This window comes from Harmonia axyridis, chromosome 6 (assembly GCF_914767665.1).
Source record: "Harmonia axyridis chromosome 6, icHarAxyr1.1, whole genome shotgun sequence".
Lineage (NCBI taxonomy): Eukaryota > Metazoa > Arthropoda > Insecta > Coleoptera > Coccinellidae > Harmonia > Harmonia axyridis.
Genome location: NC_059506.1, coordinates 28,025,961 through 28,051,917, shown reverse-complemented (window position 1 = coordinate 28,051,917; position 25,957 = coordinate 28,025,961). Strand labels below are relative to the sequence as shown.

Below are 25,957 nucleotides of genomic sequence, written 5' to 3'. Positions count from 1 at the left end.
ACGTTCTTTCGCAATATCATAAGTCACAACGCTGAACGCACTATGATCAAATAGGAACTGATTCTACTTTGAAGATCACAACACTTAATATAATACGCTATTTTCATGCATGATATTCGTGCGTATTGTACACTTGCGTGATTGTGCCCGAATAGCGAAATTCATCGCGCATTGCGCAATTATCAGACCTGTCCAATGTCAAAAATAAAAAGAATCAGCTAGTGATTAATGTGATTGCAACCCCACTCTTGTTTTCGTAAGATGTAAACAATACGAATTTATTTTTAGAACAGTTTAATTACTGGATAAATGAATGTGATGATAAAGACGATGCATTATGAGGAGAACAGGGAGACCTTATCTCCAGAAAGGGAGTGAGGTTATGTAGCCGATAACAAATTGCATTGAATGTTTGTGGAATTGAAAATTGCATTTAAATCCTGAATGAAACATAAAAGATTAGAAATCCTCGAAAATGTAAAGCATAACATGTCCTTGGATTTATTCCGTATGCCGTTTCCAAATAAAGCCTTGCACTGTTATGTTCTTATGAGCATATGGATTTTATTACTAGTTGCTGGAATTTATAAGTTCCTAGAGACAAAACAAAGTTCTCCTGAACCTATATTAGCTAATGAATTATTTCATAACTTAGCCATAGACGTAAAGACCAAGCGCATCTTTAAAATATGCAATTTTCCTGATGACATTACTGCTGGAGATGAAGGTATAGTTTATTGACGTTGTTAGCACGTAGATATTTGTTTTTTTCTTGCAATAAAATTTTATTTGTTTTATTTATGTGTTCTTTATCTTGAGCTACCCAATTTGTTCGTCGAAATATTAAATTTCGAATTTAGGTAATTTCATAAATTTCCAATGTCTTCATTTCTGGGAAATATCCTTTTGATCCATAGAAAAATATATTTTTGTTAAATATGGCCAAAATGGATGAGTAAAACTGAAAATTCCATCATCAGTTTGAAATTATTCTCATTGAGATAATTTCTGTTTAAAAACATCAAATAAACTTTTGTTATCAAATTATTATAGTCGCTTAAATTCAAGAAAATTTCTACGTCTCTTTAAGATCATTTATTGTGACGTCATCGAGCTATCTATGGAAACTTACTACCTATTGATTAAACATGTATAACATCATGGAATTATGAAATAAATGACTATTCTCTATTTATAACGTTATCTATACTTAGTCAATGAGGAATCAGTTTTTACAAAAAAAGTGGTAATTACATAAGTTATAGGTACACAAAGATTTATTACGATATGAGTTGCCAGTATTGGCGCGAGGTAGCTCATTATGCCATCTATTAAGCGCTGGACAATCTAAAGAAAACTGCAATATACCTTATCTTTTCCAAAAGAATAATCAAATATTTGAAAGGGTTGAGCTTACCTTATCTTTTCCAAAAGAATAATCAAATATTTGAAAGGGTTGAGCTTGCGATGAAAATTTTTTTATTTAGTTTCATTGCACATTTTTCGACCTATGTTATATTTTTGATGAACTCTAAAACTCATAGTTTTCTAAGAATATAACTAGATATTAGATACTGTGTAGTGAATAGTGAAGAACCACTAATAGACTAAAAATACATCAGTTTTGTACCCAACATAATTAAAATTCAATAGCATATTCTTCTAATTTTTACATTACTTTTCCTAGGTAGATATAAGTTGATGATATCGGTGATTTGAAGCATTTATTAATCTTAATAGAAATAGTTTAGAATGAAATGAATAAGACAGCGATGTTTCAGGCATCATTCGTTCTAACAAATGGACGTTAAAAGGTCTTATAATACTATTGAGACATGGAGACAGAGGTCCTCTTCAGTACGTCAGAAACATTTCTGCTGTCAACTGTGGAGGATCGCCATCAGAAAATCTCAACTCATATAAGGTGAGTGACCAAAATAGCCATAGCTTAGGTTCATCTGCAAAACTAATAAGAAGAAAACCAGTTGAACGCGTTCTTGAGATTGGTTATTTTTCAGGTTCACGTAATAAATATTCACGGTATTATCCGTTCTATTGCTTCAGGAATGGTTTCTGGCGTTGAAAAGTTATATATTTTCGCATTATTCATTTTCGCTGTCGTAAAATATTTCTATAAATCTAAAGAAGAACTCAACCTCATTCTATAGAATATTTATAAGCGTTTAACGAACCCTTTTGACAACGATGTTGTCTTCTTAAAAACTAAAAGTTACAGATCATCTGAAGATGATGAAATGATTCGTTTAATTTAAACTGTAAACAAAATTTACTCATTGAATTGAAAGTCCTATAAACGTAATCAACCGGCTCGAATTAACTTGAAACCACCCTGAAAATTCCATTTATAAGAGTTTTCTAATGTTTACGGTCAGACAGACGGACATTCTAACCTTATCGTCTTGAAAAGAATGCATAAAATAGTTTTTATGTACTGGGGGTGCTCCTACCTGGAAACTGGGTTGGACATAGAGGATATTGAATCAACTAGATTCAAACCTCTTGGCAAAACCATCGGATGTTATGCCAACCATCTTCGATTTTGAAACGCCCTTTGAAACGATCATAACTGACCTTCCTAGTGCAATAAGTTTCGTAAATCGTTTGGACAAAAAGTCATCCATATGGTTCACCGATATATCAAAATCAGAGAGAGGTACTGGCATTGGGGTATATGGACCTAAACTGAGGATCTCTAAAGCTCTGGGAAGTGAGCCCTCTATTTTAGAGACCGAGATACTGGCTGTTCACATATGCGCTCAGGAGTGTCTTTAAATGAACCTCAAGGGGGCTCATGTCTACATCACCACGGACAGCCTGATCCCTGGAATCGTACTGCCAGGGGTCTCTGCCGACCTGGGAGTGCCGTAACACCATAAGGCAACTGGCCAGAGGCAATAAAGTGACTTTACTATGGGTACCTGGGCACTGTGGTGTTGAAGGAAACGAAAAAGCCGATGAACTTGCAAAAAGTGCATCAAAGTTAACACCTGCTAGACCTGAGCCTTTCTGTGGGCTAGGAAAGGCCAGCGGTCCAGCAATGGGAGTTGAATAACAGGATAACCCCATGGACAAACACTCCTGGACTTACTCAGGGCAAGAAATTCGTGATGATTTCACCTACCTACGCAGAAAGTTTTTGAAGCTCCACGAGCCGAGCTTCTGGTGATGGTGGGGCTACTGACGGGGCATGGGAAAGTCAGCAGATGAGATTTGCGGGCTCTATGGATCAGAGACAGCTGAACACATGGTATGCAAGTGTCCAGAGCTGGCTGGCCTAAGAACCATTCATATGGGGAAGCCGGTCCTGGATACCCGAAAGGTAACGGCCAAGGCTCCTAAAGAGGTTGTCAGTTTTATCAACGTCATTGACGACCTCCTGGCGTTTCTATGAATGAGTAGGAAGAGAACAAAATATCTACATGGTCGCAGTTCCCGGAAGCCTTACCGAGCCACAACGACTCCAATTCAAATAATAATAATAATATACTGGCGGTGATTTTTTTTAGAACACTAAGGAGCCCCATTTATCTAAGTAATTGATCTTCTTATTTCGTACCCAGTATTCTCCATCCAAAATGTTTCCATTTTATTGAAAGTTGAGACTGTACATTTCCTCCCTTCGTCTTTTCAGAAATATCTGCAGAATCTTACCTCGTTCGAGAAGATATCTTGGAGCACACCAGGTTCCTTCCATGGTTTCCCTCTTCTACCTATCCATCCTTCCCAGTGTCAACTGGGCCAGTTAACAATGCAAGGGGTTCACCAACACCTCAACCTGGGAGGAATTATCAGAAAGAGCTATTTGGACGTGTGGCCTAAACTGAAGAATCTCAGCCATAACGATATCATGGTTTACAGCACCAGATACAGAAGGACCTTCCAGTCGGCTCTAGCCTTTTTGAAGAACTTTTTACCGCATGAAACCTTGACCAAAATTCCTATTTCAGAAAGTCAGAGCATGAATTTTTGTTTTAAGGACTGTGGTTGTCCTGCAACAGAAAAACTGACAAAGTGAGTAAAGCCTATTTACATTAAGCTGACGATATGTCTACCTACTACCCAAAGGAATTATCCATGACCAAATTGAAAGGTATTGTTTTTTTCGAAGTGGGGGTAACCCCCCATTTACGCCAATGTTCATGACCCATATCAAATTTCATCAAAATAACCTGTAAAACATATTGGAGTTGCAAATACGCATTAGAGCTAAAATGCAACCATTTTTAAAAAAAATTATATCCATTACATACTAACCCCCCCCCCCCCTAAACTGTACTATATGGATCCGCCACTGCCGTATATACGGAAAAGATGAAATTCGTTTTGGCCGAACCATTACCGAATTACTTCAAAGTCAATAAAACACCCTGCATCTTGAATCTTGATTATATAGCTCATAGCTCTACCCTTCAATTATAGGTTATTCTAACTAGTCTCAGTGTCCTCTATCTGCCCTTATGTTTCCGCCCATTTAATAATAAATCATCCCTGTATACCAAATACCAACAGACAGATGAAACCAAAATTGTTCGTAATGATCTTATATGTTGTGAGTGTATATTTTGAATACGGAGAATTTTTTATCCCAAAAGTCATCACAAAGATTGTCCCTATCTAGGGTAGAATCGAAGGAAAATATGATTTCGCTTTTTAAAGAATATTCCCTCTATCTTCGAAAATAATAACTCATTTTAACTGCGCAGTTTTTGAACAGTCGAAAATATTATAAAATGATTTATTTTCGGAATTTATAATTGTTTATTTGAATTGGAGATAATCAACAGAGGCAGCGCGATACTATACTTTTATTTCCGAAATCAAACAAAACTTCAGATAAGGACGATAAAAGGATAATTATGCAACGGAAAACATTTAATGTTGTGGTCTTCCTTTAGGATTTGCATTCATATCAATTTTGGAAATTATAATGAACGATTCATTTAGTCTTGAATATCTTTTAATTAAAGTAGTTGAAAAGGCTTGGGGAAAGGAGCTTTTGAGCGTTCATTCAGGCACTCTTTGGAGACGATCCTCTTCAAAATCGGCATGTACTTTCGAGGAATAAATTTGAACCTAGTCAGATCTGATGTTATATAGAAATATTGGGTAGTTTTCTTTAGATTTTCTGCTTGAATTTCGGCCTCAAAACTAAGTTTTGCACTAATCTTGAAATTATTATTTTATATATACATATATACAAGCAAAATCTCGTCCCAATCAGATGTGTCATAATTAAAATATTCGAAATGAAAAACAAAATAACGATTTTGCCCATGGATGAACTTATTAAAATGGCATTCGAGATCCAAATAACCTATATACCCTGAAAATTTCAAATCGTTTTTACAAAATGATATAGGGCTCTGTTCAGGCAACAAGCTCTCAAAAATGTTATTCTCATATAGAGAATAAGATTACCTTTTTTGGATTTAAAAACTCTACCCTTTAAGAATATTGTGATGTCCAGGAAATATGCAAAACAATATCTTAAAGCTTATATTCTCTTTCCTTACCTTACCTGCAGTTGCTGACCCATTATATCTTCTATTGTTAATTCTTGAATAAGTCAAGTGTCTACAGTATTTTTCAGAGTTGTTATGAAATGGTTGAATCACCAATTGAAATCGCATCCAGCAGTAGCCATTCTTTCTGAATCCACAGGAAGATCTTTGTTTTCCCCAGGAGCTGAGCAAGGTAGATTGGGTTCTGATCCACAGTCAGTCAGAGATGCTTTACTCACCTACATATGCCATGGTAGCAGTCTACCTTGTGAAACACCATTCAATTGTATCAAGTACGTATTTGCATGGTACTCTTCATTCTTCCTGTTGGAGTCCCCCAAGGTTCTAATTGACTTCATCTAAGAATTTTAGTGGAGTATTCTATTATTAATATATCAAATATGCTTCATTGAGTGCAATTGCCTCTCTAATTTTTCGTAATCTATATACCTACCTTTTCCAGAAGGCAAAATGTTGCCGGTATATTCGCTTATACTGATTGGTTGAACCATCAAAAATGGAAAGATCCATATTGGCGAAGATTGTGCCTTCTCAGATCTTATGGACTTATTAGGCATATCGTCCAGCAGATGCTCCATATAGTAAGTTAATATCTATTCAAAGAAGTTAACAACTTTTATTTGTAACAACCATTTTAAGTAAGAACTATAATTCTTATCCGATTGCGTTATTGGAATTCGGTATGGATATTCAATTTTGGGGCCCTAGATTGTCCCATAAAAAATTCATGTTTTTCTATATCGCTATAATATCATATCAATATTTGACTAACCTATTTTATTTTAAGTTCATGTTGTCTAGCATTCTGTATCAATATATCCAATTCAAACTCAAGTGTTTCCTATGCAATCATTTTTATTCAATTGATTTTCTTAGGTATCCAGCAGTGGACCATTCTTTGTTCTGTACTCTGGACACGACCACACAATTGAACAACTGACAACCACGATGGGTATTCAGAATGACCCATTACTTTTAAGGTTTGCGGCAAGAATAGTTTTTGAAGTTTATCAAGAAAATAGAGATACACCAAATAATGAAGCAACTGGAGTATATTTTAGGGTATTGTCCAACGGCAAGGATGTGACCAGACAAATAATGTTTTGTAAAAATGTTTTAGCATTGGAAAACAAAGTAGTTTTGTGTAGAATTGAAGATATAGTTAGGTTTCTACATGATGATTATTTCAGTAGTTTGAATGTGTCCAATTTTAAAGACGCTTGCTGAAAATACTTCTGTTATTTTTATATGAATTAATTGTTGGAGTTTTTTCGTCAGACATTATTTCCATCAGAAAAATAGAAAAGTGTTACTTAGTAACCGTTTATTAATAACATCAACAAAATAATAAATATATAAAATACAGATCATCAAAAAAATAATATTATATAATATATAGTAAGAATTTTATAAATATTCAACTCGAGCATATCTTCTACTCATTTTGTATTTTATCTCATCTTTTTTGTGTTCACGGTTGCATATACTTCCTAAAAACGATCATTTTTATAAATCAACAATGTTATAATAAAACATTCAATCCATCTTTGTCGATTTCTCCTATCGAAATAAAAATCCTTAACAATCCATATGGTCAGTGAAATACTTTTAAAAATCAGGTAAAGGAAAGTAACAATATAAAAGTGCAATTACCAAAGAACATTCAACAAATCATATTGAAAAATTATTATTTCATAGAAACAAGGTACAAAATGGATTCCTTGTTATTAGAATGTAATCTAGTTACTTTTCTCCATATAAAATAATTATTTATCATCATTTTTACATATTATTTTGTGTTTACTTTTATAATAACCTTTATCTTTATATAAATTGAAAAAATATTTATTTGGAGTTAAAATTGAACATTCTATTTGATTTCTCAGAAATATTCATGATATATTTTTTGATAATCTGCAAATTCATAAAAAATTATAAAAAAAAATGTTGGCTTCTATATCTAGAATTCATATATTTTTCTCATATGAACCCAATTACCAATAATAATAATAATAGATCATGAGTTGGCTTTGTTCATTTCGAAATTCTAATAAACAATCTAATGAAAACCAAAATTACATAGATACAGGAGCATCCTGCCCCAAAACATACCGATAGTAAAATGAATTCAACTGCTCCAAGAAAATGAAGGTAAGAACAGTGTGGGGGCCCAATCTAGCATAGTATGGGGTGAATCCTTTCCAAAGAGCAAAAATGCCCTCTTGCTTCATAACCTTTCCCAAGACATCAACAGTGCCTTTGTACTCTGGTTTGCCATCAATTGTTTTCATGTTTTGGATCCTGAGAAAAAGTAACCCTCATAATCAACGACTTTTATTTAATATAATTATTTAATAATTTTCATTGCTACAAACACTCATATTTGGTTTCCAACAAAGGAATGAATCATTTTGATGTTAGACTTGTACAGTTCTCATGATTTTCTATTCGTACATATATACAGGGTGTCTCAAGTTCAAACACCTGTTAATTATGTTCAAACCCCCCAAAATACAGTCCACTGCCTCTTACTCAAACAAAAATTATTGTAAGTATATTAAATAACAAAGAAGATCAATTTCAATCAAATGAGAATCAAAGTGCTTGGATATTACAGGAATTGAGCAGTTGTTTCTCTCTAACAATGTTCAAAATGGTAATTTAACTCACCGTGTTTTCGCCATATCCAATGGCATTGAAGCAGCAGTAGTTACGAGTCCCGAAAACATGGAAGCACAGAAATGTAGAAGTATACCTTGGGTAAAGTAACCAGATTCAATAAGTACTTCTTTAGCCTGAGAATAACTAGCTAACTGGGCAGTATTGACAGCCATAGCCCGACCCATTGTAGGAATTGCACCTCTCCATAAAGTTAACACACCTTCCTCTCTCGTGATTCTAACAAGTGCATCGCCAATATGTTTATAATTCCTTCTTTCTGCTAATGGCAACCTACCATCTAGTGTCATCCTGATTAATGCTACCTCAGCAGGAGTACCTGCAGAATTTTTTATGAAATAATTTCCATTTGGATAAGAGGATTTTTTTTGGTAATGGGAACACTATTGTTTTATCAATTGATGCATAGCTTGATCATACGAGAGATTTGAAACAATTCAATGCTATAATTCATTCACTTTCGAGGTAAGGCATTACCAAATGTAGTTATTGATAACATTTGTATTTTTATCGTACCTACAAATGCTCCACATATTCCAGCGAACATTCCGAGTCCTGCTTTCATGAAAAATCCTGGAGTCTCTGTTCCTTTTGTGAAATATTCAAATGTCATTGAATAAATACCTAATCTTGTGGTAGTATAAGTAGCTTGTCGAAAGAGGCCAGCTGAAAGGCCAGTATATAAAGCTAAAATTCCTTCTTTTTTGATAATACTCTTCAATGCATGGAAGGACGTAGGATACTCTTTTTGGCCCCCTTTCAGTCCACTCATTTGCATTCTACTTTTCACCAAGTCTAAGGGTTGCACAAAGCAAGTAGCTGCCATTCTATAAGGACATAGGTTTAATAAAATTAATTTTCATTTGAATTAGGAAAAAACAAACCCTGCTGTCCCTCCAAAAAGAAATTTTATATATTTTGGCATAACCTTCTTTTCTGTTTCAGATGACATGGCTAAAACTAAAATTTAAACTTTTTTCGTATAAGTACACAAAACTACAAGAAAAACTGATTCTGATATAAAATATCCAATTATCGGAATGACCATAAAGGACTTTATTTTTTCAATTCATTGTCGTAAAGGTTACGAGGAAGGTCATTACTCATTAATGATAAGATGAAAGGAAAAATTTTTGGATTGGTTATATTCAAATCATACGTAGGCGATTGGCTAGTTATGTAGAGAATGTTGTTTTTAATTTCTGCTGAGTGCCTTTTTAAACGTACTGTCTGCAATTTTTCAATTGGTTTACTATATACAAACAAATTCACCCTGCCATTGTAATGAAAGACAAAAAAGGTTGAATATAAATTAAATTTTCTACATTGCAAAGTTGTACTATTGAAGGAATAGATTTGTTATTATCTAAGAAACTAAATTCAATATTACTCGAAAGAGTGTACATGAACGTTTCGATAGTGTTTGTTTTGAAAAACAAATACTTCAAAATGTTTTGTACAAATAGATAGGTATTTGGCGAAAAATTATTTATATAGGAAGAAGACAAGATATCATATTTTATTTTGATATTGAGGTTTACACCTTCTAATCTAGCATACCTAGATATTTCATACCTATGCTATGAAATACTTAGGAATATTAAAGCTAGAGTTTGAAAATCATTTATCATTTTTTTTAGATTAGCTTATTTTAAAGAGTACTGAACGATAGGCATATTCGATAAAAACTTATATAGTCATTGCTTCAATTTCATTTCCCAGAAGCTGTGATAATATATGATGAAAAGAGTTTCTTTTCAGGCCCGACCGAATAGTCCCAACCAAAACTAAACCTCTTTAGATTATATTCCTTTATCACAAGTTGATATAAATTCTGAGGTCTTGTGTTCTGTAGATTCATGTTCATAGACAAGTGTCAATATGACATAACGCAAAAAGGTTATAAATAATAAAAAAAATTCAAATCGCAATAATAGTCGATAGTTCCTAGGAGAGTTGTAATTAATAATACACAGAAAGTAAATATTGACATTCTTGTGATTATCACTGTTGGTGTCATTTAAGAAGGTGCTATAAATGCTATATTATATATTGTGGTACACTTGCATGATTTCCAAATTTAAAAATGAACAGAAATAACGCGGAAGGCGATTTTATCTATTACGAATTAAAACTGCAAAGTCTACTGGAAAAATTCCTGGAGACTGGATATCAATTGAAGAATGATATTTATTTCAATAGATTGTTATCTTTCTTAGGGGGCAAAGAAAATAAAGGTGAGTGCAACTAAAATTGCCAATATTACATTCCTTCCATTTAAAAATTGATTACAGAGATAGCAGAAGTGTTACTGAAGTTACCTTTTATGACAGAATGGATCTTTAGAGCTGTAAAACTGTGGGAGAACTCTCCACAGAGCCCAGACCATTCGGTTTCTGCATTTACCCTTCAGTTGTTGGGATTAATTTCCAAAAATGAAGCTACTTTCATTGAGCTTTCAAAACAAGAAATTTACAACAGAGTCATTAACATATTGCAAACAAAAAATCCAGAATCATCTCCTTCAGTGAAACTAGGCTTCATTAAGTTAATGACATCAATAATTTCCCATCGATCAGGTCTTGAATGGATGCTCCAGACAACATACTGGCAAGATTTACTTAATATGAGTTTACAGAGTCAAACTGTTTATATAAAAAAAGATGGTCATTTATTCATTGCTTCATTTTTAGCTGCTCTCTTGAAGCATGACTTGCCTATTTGTTTGAATATTTGGCAGACAATAACGGCACCCTTATTAACTAAACCTAATGATATATTCAGAAATCCAGGAAATGTTTTGGAAGTAAGTGATGAAAAAATTGAAAAATTTTTGGGTCCAACTATTAGCTTGGTGAATGATATATTGGAGTACTTCATTGATAAAGTCTTGGAAAGAGATAGTCCTCACATTAAAAATTTCAAACAAATTTTGATTATGCCTCAGTTGGTTGCAGCAATAACAAATTTTCTTCATGTGATCAGAAACCAAACTACATCTTATGAAATAGGAAGGATTTGGATTTTATTACTATATTTCTCTATGGTAGCTGAAGAGAAAGATGGTATCATAAGACCTGATATAGATAAGGAATTTATGGAACCTATATTTACCCTTTTGAATATTTTGCTGGAAGGATCAAATTTTCTTTGTATATCAAAGAATTTATTCATTGTTTTAGTGTGGTGGTTTAAAATCAAAAGTAAATTCATGGTTGAATATTTAATAGAATTTGATAAACGATATATGTTTGAAAACCAATTTTTGATACCACAATTAGCTCATAATTACCTATTTTGTAGAGCTGTCATTTACAAACATAATTTAGAACCAGATACTGATGTGAGAGAAGATTTTGTTGCAAAGATATTTTCCAGAATGAGTAAAACATCAATAAGGTGGTGTTATAAATTCAGAGACTCTCTACCATCTGAACAGGTAACATTAAATGTTGGACCAAAAGCAATATCTTTTGTACTTCAGCTGAAATCGTTGCTGAACAGAGACAGTGCAGTGATGGTTTTTCAATCTCTTCTATATGTATTAGTAGATGTAAATGCAATTTTGAGTAAGAATAAACACTTGTTTCCCATGTTTTCAAGATGCGAGGCTTACATCAAAATGTTTTTAGAAACTCTTACAGAATTCATTGTTCATTTTCAAATATCTTGGAGAGACAGCATCGAATCTTTATGTGTATTCCAATCAAGCGTGGAATTCTTAAAAGTTGCTCTATGGCCTTCAACATTGGTCATTGCAGATTTGAATTTGATCAAAGTTGGAATAAACAATTACTTGTCGCCAAGTATGGCACTTTTGATAGATCAGCATGATAATTGTGCTGTTTTTATGTTATGTAAATTACTCGAAGAAAAATTACATGATCCTGAGTGGTCTGTGAGAGACACTGCTCTGGAAGTCATAACGGCTTTCGCTGGGGCAGCGAGAATTGGTAAGTTTTCTATATTTAATTGGCTTCTACCTTTATGCAGGGGTCCCAGGATTAATGGGAATAAATTTTGATGTAGGTTCAGAACTCCAGAATAAGACGAAAAGTTCCTGTGGAGGTATGTCTGGGAAAACTTCGTTGATGAGTTACGTTGCTTCAAAGATGACGATTTCATCCCTTTCAACAAAGTGGGATAAGTAAAAATTTGAGTTGGAGGTGTTTCTCTATTTGAAAAATACCTCTGCACTATTTCATTTGTTCATCATTATCTCCATTTTGAATTCATCATCAAGTAGTCATATTTGAAACGATGTAAGTCTTCAACAAAGTTTTCCCAGACATATCTACACAAGAACTTTTCTTCCTATTTTGAGGTTCTGAATCTATAACCGAATTTAATCCCATTTACCTGGGACATCCTGTATTTAGTTCAAATCGAGGTTACTTTTATTATATGAAAAATCAACTTTAAACTTTTTATGATCAAAGATAAAATAAACATTGGATAATTTGAAACAATAATAAGCATAATCGGAAATAAGTCTTTGATATTTGGTCATTGCTTGAAACAAAGGCTATTCGATGTATTTAAAAGTATTGGGACAAAAACCTCCAAATTTGAACCTGTCTATTTCTTCCAATGTTGTGTTATTTAACTCTTTATTATTTAATTGTTTTTTCAGAGTTTCAGTCCTTTCAAAAAGTTTTAGCAGTTTTTAATTTATGCACCCTGGTTTTGAATGTGAGTCTACAAGATGAGCAAAGTTTTGTGAGAGCATCTGCCATCAAATGTCTCACACAATTGGTTAAAATTCATGCCTTCTGGAAAGATCACCTCGAAAGTCAAGACATAGTGGTAAGAGAGATGTTACAAATATTTATGAATTATAAAGTAGTAAAATGGCAATTTCGCAATATGATTCTTAAATCAGATATTGCTATCGTCGAATTATTCTTATGAAATAAGGTAAAAATCGCATGTTCAGATAATACAGGTCTAGTATTGGTAATTTTATTTCATAATCCAATACATTCAGATCTTGTACCGTGTTGATTAAAGGTTGGCTTATAAATCTTTCTTCTTTTATAATTGGTTATTTAGATAGATGTGACCTGTTACTAATATTTAATTCCTTGGTTCCCTTTCAGAGATGTGAACATTTGCTCTTAAAACTTGCTTAAAAAATGACATTTGAAAAATAGGTGGCATAATTCTGAAACAAATATACATATACATATTTCTCATTTGTTCTCTGTCTACCACTGATTTTATTCAATTGATTGTAGAAAAAAATGATTACGGTGATGAATTGTGAGACAGAAGGCATAGTCCGAGCCCAAGCAGCCACTTTATTAACCACAATCTTCAACTATCATGACATTGAGGCATCAGTTCAGAAAGAAATATTCGCATGTATGAGTTCGGCTGCACTCGATGACCTACATTGGGAAGTGCGATTGAGCAGTTTATCATTCTGGAATGATAGAGTAAAACTAGTCTTGAAGCATCAGGGTATGGTGGATAATGAATTTCCAAAATGCACTTTTTCAAAAGAATCAAAAAAAATTGTTATATTAACAGATGTAGAAATAAAGAGAAGAATTTTGCGTGCCTTAGATGAGCTGAGTGCAATGAATTGTTTGACTGTTCTGAAACATGCAGTTTCAGATGATTGTGACTTGCAAATCTCTAAAAAAGGATTGGAAGTGTCTAAGATACTTGTTGATCTCATTGAAAAATACAATATAGCAGAAAATATTATTTTGGAAGAGAAAGGTCCCCCTAGCAATGATTCTTGCTATTCTTCAATTGTTCCTTCAGTACCTAGTCCATTCTGTCCGAATAGTGACGAGGTGATTGACAAAATTCTTGAAGTTTCAGACACTTCTTTATTGCAGGATGTTTATAGTCCAGGCAATGATTATCCTATGAAAGTAATTCAGATCAGAAATTCAAATAGACCTAAACTTACCAGTGCTGAATTTATCATTTCAACAAAGAAAGATTACAAGACCTTAGTGAGCGATAGGGAAAAATGGATTACCTCCTTAGATTCATTGAGTTCTTTGCTAAACGATATGTTGGAAAATTATGAGTTAGCAGATACAAATGCTATGGACTGTTACTAATGTTTTCGTAATAATTCCAAAACATTCCATAAAAAAACAGCCTGAAGAATAATTGAGTGCCTTTATGATTATACCCATTTCCATCATTAAATAAGCAAAGAATTTCAGCAAATATTTTGCAAGAAACAGTTGCAAATTCTCTAAACATAACAGAAAAAATAATTATCTTCTCTTTATTTTTACAGATTTTTTTATACTTAGATAAAGTATAACTTTTTAAGTTAAAATTCTATTTTAAGCCTGTAGTCTCTGGTTGTAGGCAATATTTTGAATTAGAATTAATACTTTGATATGTTTTAATGTTATAATACTTCTTTTTAGTCCTGTTTTCACACATTGAGCTTTTAATTTTTTATATGAATTGTTGAAATTATTAAAAACACTTTTTCTATATACATATGTATCATTTTAATTTGTTGATTAGTTCTGTTATGTTGCTGTTAGAGTTATAGTTATATGCAAGTACTATTCTGAAGTTGTTTTTCATAATTTTCTAATTAAATCAAATGGAAATGCATGTCTCTAATTGATTTGTTCTAAACATGATTTCTTGACAAACACATAAGGTGATGAATTTATGTCAAGTAAGAGACCTTTACAATGTTTGGGCAAGTTCATTTTAATTTTCAGGGAATATTTTTTTAATTTTAATTGCATTAAAACTTGTTCAAAGCTTTTAGTGGAAAGTTGAACAAGCTTCTAAAATTCGAAATATGTCCCAATGTCGACAATCATATCCTTGAAATTTTCCACTTATGAAAAAATAAATTAATCTAAATATAATATTTACATTGATTTATTTTTTCATAAATGGGAATGGAATTGTTCAAGCGTTTTTCATTTATTTAATCCACTCTATCAAATCCAGAAGAGTTCCCTAAAAATAGTCAAATTTTATAGGGAATTTTTTTTCAGCTTCAGAGACAAATCAGTTTCAGATGTTGTACAACATATTGAATGAAAATATTTTACCAATTAGTCTGTGATTATATTCAATATTTTTCCATTCTTATGAAAAAAAATGTGTTTTTGAAAGACTATTTTTTTGAAATAAACGAGATATTCATGAAAATGTGGACAATTTTTTCTTGCATCTAATTTGTAGACAATTTTTGGATACATGAATTTTTAAAAATTTGATTTCTTGAATATTTTCATATTGAAAATTCATGAATCGTGTTTCCAAAGTGGGAAGGTCAATACGGTATAGCAACTGATTTTTGTTTCAATTTTAACGTTATTTTTAGGGACAGTAAAAATTTTATTCCTTGATGGTCAATGCTAAAAGTTTAATTATTGAGAATAATAAAACAAAACAGAAATTCAAAGCTGTTTATATTGTCAGAATTAATTATTTCATCAGAATCTAGTTGGCTAGTTTTGAATTTGACGGTAACATCAAAATTGAAAGTGCGATATAATATTGATAATGGGGCGACAAAAGAGATCTGGACCTACGCCGAAAAGGTGATTGAATTATGAATTTTCTAATATTGCAAAATATTACATTTTCGATTCTCCGTAGATAAAACGCAGAGTCATTAGAAAATTTTGGCAAGGATTTAATTACGTAGAAGTTGACTTTCGAATCTTCTGTTAATCGGTAAATCTGACGTCAGGAGAAACGTTTATACGTTTATCTTTTTTCATCACACTTGTTTTCGTCTTCCTTTACTGGCCAACGTATGTCGAACGCGTATTTGATTCATTCCAGAAAATTCTGTCATTACATTTCCTCACTATTCTGTCAACAGTGATCGAACTCATTTACGTAATTCAGCAAATTCGAGCTGAAGATTTCAATTAATTGTTTGTTTTTGTGAAGAATATAGAAATCAGTAAAAATGCCTAGACGTGGACGATCAGCACCCGCACCAAGGTAATTTCTTACAAATTTCATCGATTTCTGAAAATTTGATATGATTTTCTAAATTTTTCCAACTGTTTTCATTACTGTGAATATGAGTAAAAAAAATTGTTTTGGGATATAAATGTTAAATTTTAGTCTATCAAAGGAATAATAATTCCTTTTTTAATTAACGATTAAATAAAGTGTTGACCATAATATGCTAGGTTATGTGTGATTGATGTAAGCACATTATTTTATTATAACGTTATTTAACAGGGCGGCTCCTGCTGCACCTATGAGATATCAACAAAGAGCTCCAGCTCCTGTACCACAACAGCCAACTCAAGTAGCCCCACAAGCTGCTGCAGCAGCTCCCCAACAACCTGGGCTTTTCGCTCAAATGGCAGCTACAGCCGGAGGTGTTGCTGTTGGATCAGCCATTGGTCACACTGTTGGACATGCAGTTACTGGTATGAGCTTTCACATGAATACCATCTTTCAAATTGGAATGAATTTCATACAATTTCAATAGAATCGTTAGATCCTAAAAAAAACTGGATTATTTTTTAGGAATGTTCAGTGGTGGCGGATCTGAAACTGCCGCAGCTCCGGCTCCTCAACAGGCAGCCCCAGTTCAGCAAGGACATGCGACTAATGTAGATGAAAATGGACCTTGTGGGTGGGAAATTAAACAATTCTTGCAGTGTGCTTCAACTCAGTCTGATTTGACCTTATGCCAAGGATTCCAAGAGGCTATGCAACAATGCAAAGTTAGATTCAGTAAGTATTATCAAAAATGAGGAAAACATTAACGTGTAGTTAGGAGTTTTTGTTCATTCATACGTCAATTGCGCCATATTCTAATTGATTTGACTATGGTTCAGATGAAGCAAAATTTAAAACCCTTCTGATCTGTAATCACAGAAATGTTAGATCTTTCTTTTTGAATTTTGTATATCAATTCTGTCAGTTTTTTTGTGGTCACAGAAATATTGATTATTTTTTTTATATTTTGCTCAAATTCTCTATGATTTCGATAACGCGATCAACATGAAATTTTGCAGGAGTCTTGAAATTGTTAATCTATATCTAAATACATATTTTAATCCCAATGGAATATGAAGTTTTGAAATGAATAAAATTTCGAACAGCCATATTTACAGAACCAGATTTTACTCATTAACAAACTTTACCAAGGTATTTAAGATTAAAAATCTACCATTAAAATTTTAAGTACTTAATTTGAAAGTTATCAAAAGGCCGGCCAAACAGAATAAATTTGAGGAATTGATCCTTTGAGGCCATTACCGGCTCAAAATTCGAAAACAAATTGATAGAATCATCTGTTTAGAGAACTTAGGCGCAATAGTACTCGCTTCTAAAAATTCGATTCCAAAATTGACACAATAATATCCCTTTTCTTGGTTAATTCGTTTTTTTATTCCACAGTTTCAAAATGATTTTTTTAATTCTATAGAAGACTTCTGCATATTGGTTCCTTTATTGTTGCATCTTTTGAAGCTACTTATATTTGCTTGAATTCTTATTTTTGGAACTACTGTTATCCCGGATTTAACTTTTTTTCAGATGTTGCCTAGGTTTTTAGAAGGAGTTAGAAATGAATTCTAGTGAATGATGGTACCTCAAATGTTCCAGTTTTATCAATAAACTCTCTAGTTATGCAATTGTTGTATATTGTTATTATTTTACACCTTTCTTGATCTATTATTGATCAACTGTATATTTATCTTTTAGTTGAGTAAATCTATACATTAGTTGAGTGTTTTTATATACTCCTTTGATACGTGATTTCCCATTTAAAACTCCTAAATCATTATTTCAGTTTATTATTTTCAATAATGAACTTTGTACGAGAAAAAAGCAACTAAATTTAACACATATGTTGCTATGATTATTCGCTAGAATATTCTTAATAGTAAAGTTTGGGTATCTTGGAACTATTCATTTTCAAAAATTCAATTTAGATTTCAAAGTTGGTAATCAGGGTTCAAACAAGTGAAAATAATAAATGTAAAATTTTGAGGGGATTGCAATTTGCGTTTTATTAGTGGGAATGGAGAAATTTTTCGAGAATGGAACTTTTAACCCTAAAAAGTGAATCAAGAGTTATCAAGAATAGACTTGATGTTATACAGGGTGCTAAATAGGGCATTTACTATAAAAGTTGGCAGAGCAAGTCAAAAAAATTCAACTAGGTGTCTCGATCAAATAAAATGATTCAGATAATAAATAATGGTTAAGTAGGAAGTCTCCTGGAATATCCATCGCATTGCAAGCAATAGCTTCACAAATAAAAAACATATTATGGTAAAATTTCTTTATTCACATAGTAGTTAAATTCCACATTGATTCAATAGAAACGACAGGTTAAAAAATATTCACCTGAAAAAATTCAGTAAAAACATATCATAATAGAAATATTTCATACTCCATAGCCGCATGGGTCTATAATTCAAGGATGAAAGCAGGTAGTAGTCTATCATTAATTTAATGCATTCGAGCATGCATAGTACAATTGAAAGAGGAAGATCATAAAACCAATAAGAGGATCTTCATTTTTTGTAATAAAATATTTTCGTTCTCACTCGTTTCCGATGTTAACAAAATAAAAAAATATACCATTTATGATTTATAATAGGCATACACAAAGTGATAAGCAAGGGGAAGATAAAATTGATACAGCTTAATAAATAATGAAATATGCAATCCGTGCATGGGTGTCACAAAATATTTGCTTAATAAGATTGAAGGGTGAAGACCCGAATTTGGAAAAATATTGAAATATGAAATATTTTTAGTTTTGGCAACAAATCTGCAGAATTATTTCGAATTCAATTCTTTTTAACGAAAATACATTTCATCTGAACACAACGTAGAACTTTGTAAAAATCACAAAATTGAATACAAGTAATGCTGGAATCTCAAGTTTTCAATTCTGGAAAGATATTTCCTGAGATGTGATCTACATCAAAGGCCGTCAAGTACTTTCGATTTTCATTAATTCTTGAAATGTACAAGCTCAGAATCTGCGAGTCCAAAACTTGAGTGCATTGCTGAAATGCTGCCAGAACGTTGATTCAATCCTTTTGGGGAACCAATAGCTTCATTCCTCCTTTTGCTCATCAAAGTCTGCGAGACCAAAACTACTGTAGTGGTAGTTTTATCAATCATCTTCCATTGTTTTCTTGAAGTATTGGGTAAATTTGGATGTAATGTTTTGAGTTACTAACAAACTCGTTGACACGTCGTTCATATTTTGATAAAATTCTGAGAAGTTCAAGACAATGTTGCAATCTTTGTTATATTTCAATAAACGATTTGCTCTAGCCATAACTTCGTCGATTTCACTGATAGATACATCGGTTTGTTTTGATGTATTAGAATCCACTTGATAGTCAATCACCGACTTAATTATCGGATTAGTCACATTTATCCATTTCATGGATAGGAAATCTTCAAGAGTTGCAGTATGATACACCACAATAGGCAATTGATTTATAAAGCATTTTTGGAAATTGGAATATCTTTCAGTAAATATCAGATCCAAAACCTCAGTCCACATAAAATTACCTAATTGACTGACATCATCATCGAGTATTTCTCTCAATTTGTTTAACAATTTTCGATAAAATTCTGAGGGATCATTTGCAGAATTCAGACAGGAAAAATTCCAAAGTAACTGGTCCAGTTCCGTTTCATTACTGGGAGGCCAATTTGGAAAAGGTCGTACTGACAGTTCATTGTCAAACAATTCTTCGATAGAGTTTTTGTATTCCTCATCATGGCATTGTTGTTCTGGCAAATGTTTATAGTCGTTGGGTAACTCAAGAAATTCTTCAAACTGCCTAAATTCTTTAGGAAAACGGCCATATTCGTAACAACTTTCATCGAGGATTACACGTTTCAATCTTTGTAAGCCTTCGTTGAACAAATTAAAAACGACATTAGGGTTACAGAAGCATCTTCTGAAAGAATCATTACTTTGGGTGGAAGAGATAACTTTCTGCCAAATTTCCGAAGTGAAGTAATTTTTAAATATGACGGTGGCTAAATAATCCACCACAATCGGAGGAGGACCAGTAGTTGTACTTGCGAGGTACTCCAATCCTTGCTTCACCGTATTCACTAATCCATGCCTTGTATAATTGGTAAAAATCTTGAATTCAGAAATGATTCCTTGTCTCACTAGACCTTGCAGCTGGTGATCCGACTCACAATCGCCTCCAAGAATCACAACTATTGGAATACACACGTATATTCCAGTGTTCACGAATTTTTCTGTGATTCTTCTGTTCAGTTCGGCGTTCATAGAATCGGCGATGAATAATATACCGCTTGCGTCATTTGTCAAGTCACCACAGCCTATCTCCCTCGAGATACAACATCGGACTATAGAGTTTTTACTGCATATTTGTTTTATGAATGGAGTACGAATGTCTTTCCAATTTATATAATTTTCTAACGATTGCTTGACATACAGGGACCGTGCCGGTGCATGGTTCAGGTCAGGTTGAGATATAATGCACTTCCAGTAAATACTCGATGCTACATTATTAGTTTTTTTTACTCTCAAACTTTGATAACGTTTAGTGAGGATGTCGGCAAACGGATGCAAATCTAACTTAACTGAAGGCCTATCCCAGAGCGAAAAATCCAATACAAATGGCCTAGGTATCAGTCTTACTTGAGGTATCTCTTGTAGTTTGAGACTGTAGTCTTGCGCGATCCTTCTCAAATTTCCGCTATAACTCATACCGGTACACCAACCGGTTAAGCTCCGCTCTTGTTTCTTTTTTATAACATATCTTCTCCATACATCAACAGCTTTCGTCACCTTTTCACGTTTAGATCTTGAAAGTTCTAATGCTTCATGTGCTTCTCTTGCAACTTCCTCATCTATGATTTTTGATATAATATTCCTTGCCAGTTCCCTTCCTTCCTCCTCTAGTTTGCTTTCATCGGGTGAAGTCTTTGGGGTCTTTGCTAAGAGATTACTTTTTTTTTGTGGAGGCGATACGATACGGCTGAACGAGCAATCATTGTTTTCCCTCGTATCTGTCGCGTCCATTTCTACGCTTGAAGATGTTCCGCCTAAAATATCAGTTGCCTTCGACCAATATTCAATATTGTCTTTTACCAAATTGGACAATGACAATGCATTATTTTGAACTAAATTCCTCCATGAATCTTCGCAAGAAGCTCTTATTTTTATATCATGGTCACAAATTTTGAACGTTGGAAATATTGATCTGTCTGGCGTCTCATCCATACGATCCAAAGGGAACGATTTTAAGAGATAATCATATGGTACGCTATTAGATTTAGCGACAAATGTATCGGTGTCCTTGAATTTAGAGGCGTTCTCCTTCATGTTGGATTCTACTGTATCATTATCATCAACGTTTAATAAATCGCGAATGTCATCATGAGTACGGTTTTCGGTATCGGTCAACTGCCCTTCTAATGGAGATACACCCGCAGCCTGCGATAGGAGCTCATCGTCTTTTTCCTCTTGTGCGACTGGCTCTTCAGATTCACAACACATCGCTTCACTGCTTTCTTCGGGAATGCATGTCTTCAATAGCACGGCCTGCTTCTCGGGTACTGGCTCATTTAAATCATCATCATCGAACTGTATGTTATATTGAAGGAAGTCTATTAAATAACCTTCATCGTTGAAGCTGCTCGTCGCTTTTAGAGGAATATATGGTGGTATCGGACCACCAAAAATAACACAATCCAGTGTTTCATCTCCTTTTTTAGATTCGACCAAATTTATCGAACGATCTTGAGATGTATAATTGAAGGACGGAGAGCTATACGAATACTTGTCCAATATAACTTGCATTTTGGATTGATCCACTACCAAATTGCATTCCTCCAAGTATTTAATAGTGTGATTATCGCTCTCGAATCCTAAATTTTCAGTCAAGGTGCTTACCGGATAAGTAACATTTGCATGTCTGGGGGTATAGCATTTAATTATCATGTTCAAAGCGTGGCAGCGTATTTGCATGAAATACCTCATCAAAATGCAGGCGTTCAAATAAGTCGTTTCTCTGACCAATTTAAAGAACCTTACGAAATTCGTTTCATTTAGCACAGAATGGAATTTCATAGCCGTCTTGACCTCTTTTGATTCTTGGATTTCTTTTGGAAGTCTTTGAACCTATAACAGAAGAATATTTCGTTGAAATACAATGTCAGTGATATAATAGGAAGGAAAAAAATTAATATTATGTTCATTTATTGTAGAAATTATTTCAAAATTGGTCGCTTTTCAATAGGGGATGTAAAATGGATTAATGTCAGTTCCATTGTATGAAGATTACGTCCAATTAAATTTTATTCATCATAAATGTATATCCCGAAAAAACAAGACGAACATTTTTCATTAATTAATCAAACTGCAAATATCTAACCAAAATAAAAAATTCAACCAATTGAAGAAAACAGAACAGGGATAGAACTGTACCAAAAGAGACTAATTTTAATTTTTCCTGTCACCCAAATTTTTTTTTCAAAACAAATCCAAAATGCTCTTTAGTGTCAGTGAGTTTTTTCATTATCTAATTTCTAATTTTTTTATCAGTACAGCCATGAAACATGAAAACAAAAGATTTATGACATTATATTTATTGACATTTATGACATTTTATGAATATGATTTAATGATTTGTATGTATCTTACTAAAGCAAGAAGTGATACCGATAATTAACAATTACAAATTCTCATTTCCTCTAGGGAAAAAATTACTCACCTCAGCCATAAAGTTGTCATCATTCAAATTGAGAAGAATGATATACCCTCTAAACTCTGCTTCGTTGGGACATAGAATATTTTGGAGCCTCAAATCATGATACATGTACTTCAAGGTTTGTAGGCACTTTGTCAAATTTTCAGTATTGATCTTTTGATCGAACACAGATGGTTCCTCTGCAACCAATCTGGCTGAACAGTGAATGTGAAATCTAGCACACTGTTCAATCATCTCAACAGTTTGAGTACAACACAGCTCCTGTTGTGTTATATCTTTACGAATAGCACGTGTGCGGTCCCATATAAAATGATACCACTCACCGAAATTTACCTAGAAAAGAAATATGCAGCTTTAAAATGTGTTCAAGAATTTTTTTTAAATTGTGTAATATTTTTCTTATGATCATCCTCAGCCCTAAGAATTCAGCTCAAGTTCTGTATCGAAGTAATGAATAAAACAAGAGAAAAACAGTTCAAAAAGTTATAAGATCAGAAAAACTTCACTGTTATTTTTTTCAGTGTGAAAGATGAATAACTGAATTTTTGGATGATTTACTTCATAGATGACACAAAATTCAAAGAAACCTAACTTTGGCAAATCATCAAATGGATTTAGCCCATTAACAAACTTAACCGATATAATAGAATTCTGAATTCTCTAAGAAAAATTTTAGAAATCACATTTCAGAATACATTTTGAAATAAATCATTATCATAACCGGTAGTGACAAATGAGTTTTGCATCATTGACAAATACTTACATTAGAACGGTCTCCTATTGGATATACATCATGGATCAAGTATGCCATAGTATTCAGTAAAGAATCTACAGGTCTCAGTTCATGTGGTAATGGAGATTCTTGATCCGCAGAACTCCTTGAGTACTGTTTCACAGCTAGATTTGGATCCATTTCTTTGTTGGAATTGTGTTCAAAACTTGATACCTTAAAAAAAAATTATATTGTTTAAAACAGAATTTTTTTCCAATTATATACAATCTAAAATAAATTTGATTATAATTTTCCATATTTTCAATATATTGATCCATGTTATTGGCATGTATACTCATGTTATGTTGTGTTAATAGATATATACAGGATAAATAGATATTTAAGACTACTGTCCTACTACTACTACTGTAATTTTTCTTATTGGCTTCTTTTCACTTGAAAAATACACCTCAAGTAATCCTCCATATTTGGATGACAATTGTAGCGTAACATTTATACAAGAAAATACTGAGATATCTATTACTTCTGAATTTTTAATTAGGGCTAAATGAGAATTATGAAGGAAATGAAACAAGCAACCTTTTTTAGATATATTGGTTCTCGAATGGTCTAAAAAATAAAATGAGATTTAAAATTTTGAACTTTTCTAGATGTCATATTGGTATTTGCCACTGATATTTATCGGAAACAATATACCATTGCGTCAATGGAAGGAATACTTTTGTAGTACAAATATTGATTGATGTCATTTTCGAATCTTGAAATTCTTATAATATAATCAATATGGTTTATCTTACTTGATGCTGTATTACTCTAAGAAGTCTTTCTTTTTCAGGACACATATCAGGACATGTACCTTTAGTGGGACCACTATTGGCACCTTTTTTTTTTTGTAAAATCCGTAAGATTTTGTCCCTTGCATCCAGAACTTTATATTTTTCTTCAATTGTGATTGCACGTTGATTTATTATTTCTAGAAGTTGTTGATACTCATCATTCATAAATAATGCTAGTGATCTATTTTTTTTAGGTGTAACTTTTTCTTTATCTACAGTACCTCGTCTTTTTAAACCTTTTTTAGGGGTATCATTGCTTAAAACTGAAATAAACGTTTTATGAAATGCTAACTTTCAATGAACAAAACATTCACCTTCTCTTCTCGAAACACTTTTACCGACTAGTGCTAAAGAAGGTCCTCCTCCCATAGCATCTAATTCAGCCTGTACATCATCTGGTATGTTCATAACATCTTTTACAGATTTAATCTTTCTATTTCGTGACTTTTCTTTAGCGCTAGTTGATTCTCTAGAAATACTAAATGTTTTATTATCGTAGACATTGCCATATTGGAGAACTTTCTCAACAGCCTCTTCTCCACCATATTCCACAGTGATAATTCGAGAAGCAGTTCTAAAGGCAATTCTTTTAGCACTCCCAAATTTTCGGAAGTGAATTTTAGCTGCTTCTCTATTCAAAAGAGCTTCGGGTACGTTTTTACAACTACAATATAGGAAAGATTAATTGAATTCGAAACTAAAAATCGTTTGTGATCTTACATAATTTTATGCATTGTCTTTTTTCCTTCGTATAAAAATATTATAGAAACCGATCTAAAAATATTAAACCAAAAAATTTAAATTCTTCAGTTTTAACAAAAAATTATTATAAACACACCGGTGAGGAAGACAGATTTGGCGCTGAATTGACAAGATCATAGAGTTTAATGATTTGTGATATAATCATATGTCAGCAGTAAAAATACTTTCGTTTCGAATGTAATGAATATTGCTCCATTATAACGATGCTATTATTATTATATTAATAAATCTCTGAACTTTTGAGAACAATGAGAATACCAACACGAAATGGTAATATAAAATTTAAGAAGTTTTTGTAGTGTTTTGAGAATTTCTTTCGTCATAAAATAATCCAATACTAATTTTAATCGATCTTGAATATTAGTTGGATTGATATGAAAATAATAAACCTATATGTTGAATTTGTAGAGCTTCTGCAATCTTTTCAGATTAATGGAATCGGATCTAGAACTATTCCTTGGCGGTCTATGTCTTTGATTTAGTACAGATTTCTATATTATTAACTTTGACAATACAAATTTCTGTATTATCAACATTGGTATTACAGAAATCTGAATTGTCCACATTGATATTGCAGAAATCTGTATCGTCAACATTGGTATTATAGAAGTCTGTACCAAAACAAATAAACTTCTGAATAGTAATGTTTACATAGAGTTCTGTATGCAGAGAGATGTTTGTATTTCATTTCAATTT

General features: G+C 32.7%; 5 protein-coding genes across 6 annotated transcripts; 3 read left to right on the top strand and 2 right to left on the bottom strand.

Moving 5' to 3' along the window:
- The first annotated feature begins 166 nt into the window (after positions 1 to 166).
- On the top strand, positions 167 to 7,089 carry LOC123682847 (2-phosphoxylose phosphatase 1). The gene is made up of 6 exons (XM_045621648.1): positions 167 to 727; positions 1,782 to 1,924; positions 3,653 to 4,032; positions 5,612 to 5,815; positions 5,986 to 6,124; positions 6,420 to 7,089. Exons 1-6 carry the CDS (start codon positions 445 to 447, stop codon positions 6,768 to 6,770), a joined length of 1,500 nt encoding a protein of 499 aa, XP_045477604.1. The 5' UTR covers positions 167 to 444; the 3' UTR covers positions 6,771 to 7,089.
- On the bottom strand, positions 6,853 to 9,647 carry LOC123682850 (mitochondrial 2-oxoglutarate/malate carrier protein-like). Its single transcript, XM_045621651.1, has 4 exons — positions 9,107 to 9,647; positions 8,739 to 9,049; positions 8,214 to 8,541; positions 6,853 to 7,844 (listed from the first exon to the last, which is right to left on the bottom strand). The coding sequence occupies exons 1-4, from the start codon at positions 9,172 to 9,174 to the stop codon at positions 7,619 to 7,621; spliced, it is 933 nt and encodes a 310-aa protein (XP_045477607.1). The 5' UTR covers positions 9,175 to 9,647; the 3' UTR covers positions 6,853 to 7,618.
- Positions 9,648 to 9,802: 155 nt separating this feature from the next.
- LOC123682846 lies at positions 9,803 to 14,898 on the top strand. The gene is made up of 4 exons (XM_045621647.1): positions 9,803 to 10,459; positions 10,517 to 12,175; positions 12,856 to 13,028; positions 13,460 to 14,898. The coding sequence occupies exons 1-4, from the start codon at positions 10,309 to 10,311 to the stop codon at positions 14,300 to 14,302; spliced, it is 2,826 nt and encodes a 941-aa protein (XP_045477603.1). The 5' UTR covers positions 9,803 to 10,308; the 3' UTR covers positions 14,303 to 14,898.
- A 730-nt stretch (positions 14,899 to 15,628) lies between these two features.
- LOC123682851 (coiled-coil-helix-coiled-coil-helix domain-containing protein 2) lies at positions 15,629 to 17,926 on the top strand. 2 transcript variants are annotated; one of them, XM_045621653.1, is made up of 4 exons: positions 15,629 to 15,769; positions 16,428 to 16,621; positions 16,722 to 16,931; positions 17,739 to 17,926. In XM_045621653.1, the coding sequence occupies exons 1-4, from the start codon at positions 15,732 to 15,734 to the stop codon at positions 17,747 to 17,749; spliced, it is 453 nt and encodes a 150-aa protein (XP_045477609.1). In that variant the 5' UTR covers positions 15,629 to 15,731; the 3' UTR covers positions 17,750 to 17,926. The 2 variants fall into 2 exon arrangements, with proteins under 2 accessions (XP_045477609.1, XP_045477610.1); XM_045621654.1 differs by lacking the exon at positions 15,629 to 15,769 and adding an exon at positions 16,004 to 16,181.
- Positions 17,927 to 18,474: 548 nt separating this feature from the next.
- LOC123681997 lies at positions 18,475 to 25,364 on the bottom strand. The gene is made up of 6 exons (XM_045620374.1): positions 25,220 to 25,364; positions 24,814 to 25,163; positions 24,461 to 24,762; positions 23,694 to 23,876; positions 22,934 to 23,263; positions 18,475 to 22,341 (listed from the first exon to the last, which is right to left on the bottom strand). Exons 1-6 carry the CDS (start codon positions 25,231 to 25,233, stop codon positions 19,336 to 19,338), a joined length of 4,185 nt encoding a protein of 1,394 aa, XP_045476330.1. The 5' UTR covers positions 25,234 to 25,364; the 3' UTR covers positions 18,475 to 19,335.
- Positions 25,365 to 25,957: the final 593 nt, after the last annotated feature.

What these genes read in the sequence shown, in the direction of transcription:
- LOC123681997 (XM_045620374.1), bottom strand. An exon ending in TTAGAGTAATACAGCATCAA is followed by an intron (nt 23,877 to 24,460) that starts GTAAGATAAACC and finishes TTTTTTTTTAAG; the next exon opens with GTATCAAGTTTTGAACACAA. An exon ending in ATGACAACTTTATGGCTGAG is followed by an intron (nt 22,342 to 22,933) that starts GTGAGTAATTTT and finishes CTTCTGTTATAG; the next exon opens with GTTCAAAGACTTCCAAAAGA.
- LOC123682850 (XM_045621651.1), bottom strand. Translation starts at nt 9,174, where the DNA reads ATGTCATCTGAAACAGAAAAGAAGGTTATGCCAAAATATATAAAATTT. An exon ending in CTTTTTGGAGGGACAGCAGG is followed by an intron (nt 9,050 to 9,106) that starts GTTTGTTTTTTC and finishes ATGTCCTTATAG; the next exon opens with AATGGCAGCTACTTGCTTTG. An exon ending in AATATGTGGAGCATTTGTAG is followed by an intron (nt 8,542 to 8,738) that starts GTACGATAAAAA and finishes AAAATTCTGCAG; the next exon opens with GTACTCCTGCTGAGGTAGCA.
- LOC123682851 (XM_045621653.1), top strand. Translation starts at nt 15,732, where the DNA reads ATGGGGCGACAAAAGAGATCTGGACCTACGCCGAAAAG. An exon ending in TCTGGACCTACGCCGAAAAG is followed by an intron (nt 15,770 to 16,427) that starts GTGATTGAATTA and finishes GTTATTTAACAG; the next exon opens with GGCGGCTCCTGCTGCACCTA. An exon ending in TGTTGGACATGCAGTTACTG is followed by an intron (nt 16,622 to 16,721) that starts GTATGAGCTTTC and finishes ATTATTTTTTAG; the next exon opens with GAATGTTCAGTGGTGGCGGA.
- LOC123682846 (XM_045621647.1), top strand. Translation starts at nt 10,309, where the DNA reads ATGAACAGAAATAACGCGGAAGGCGATTTTATCTATTACGAATTAAAA. An exon ending in AGGGGGCAAAGAAAATAAAG is followed by an intron (nt 10,460 to 10,516) that starts GTGAGTGCAACT and finishes AATTGATTACAG; the next exon opens with AGATAGCAGAAGTGTTACTG. An exon ending in TCGAAAGTCAAGACATAGTG is followed by an intron (nt 13,029 to 13,459) that starts GTAAGAGAGATG and finishes AATTGATTGTAG; the next exon opens with AAAAAAATGATTACGGTGAT.
- LOC123682847 (XM_045621648.1), top strand. Translation starts at nt 445, where the DNA reads ATGAAACATAAAAGATTAGAAATCCTCGAAAATGTAAAGCATAACATG. An exon ending in CATTACTGCTGGAGATGAAG is followed by an intron (nt 728 to 1,781) that starts GTATAGTTTATT and finishes GCGATGTTTCAG; the next exon opens with GCATCATTCGTTCTAACAAA. An exon ending in AAAATCTCAACTCATATAAG is followed by an intron (nt 1,925 to 3,652) that starts GTGAGTGACCAA and finishes TCGTCTTTTCAG; the next exon opens with AAATATCTGCAGAATCTTAC.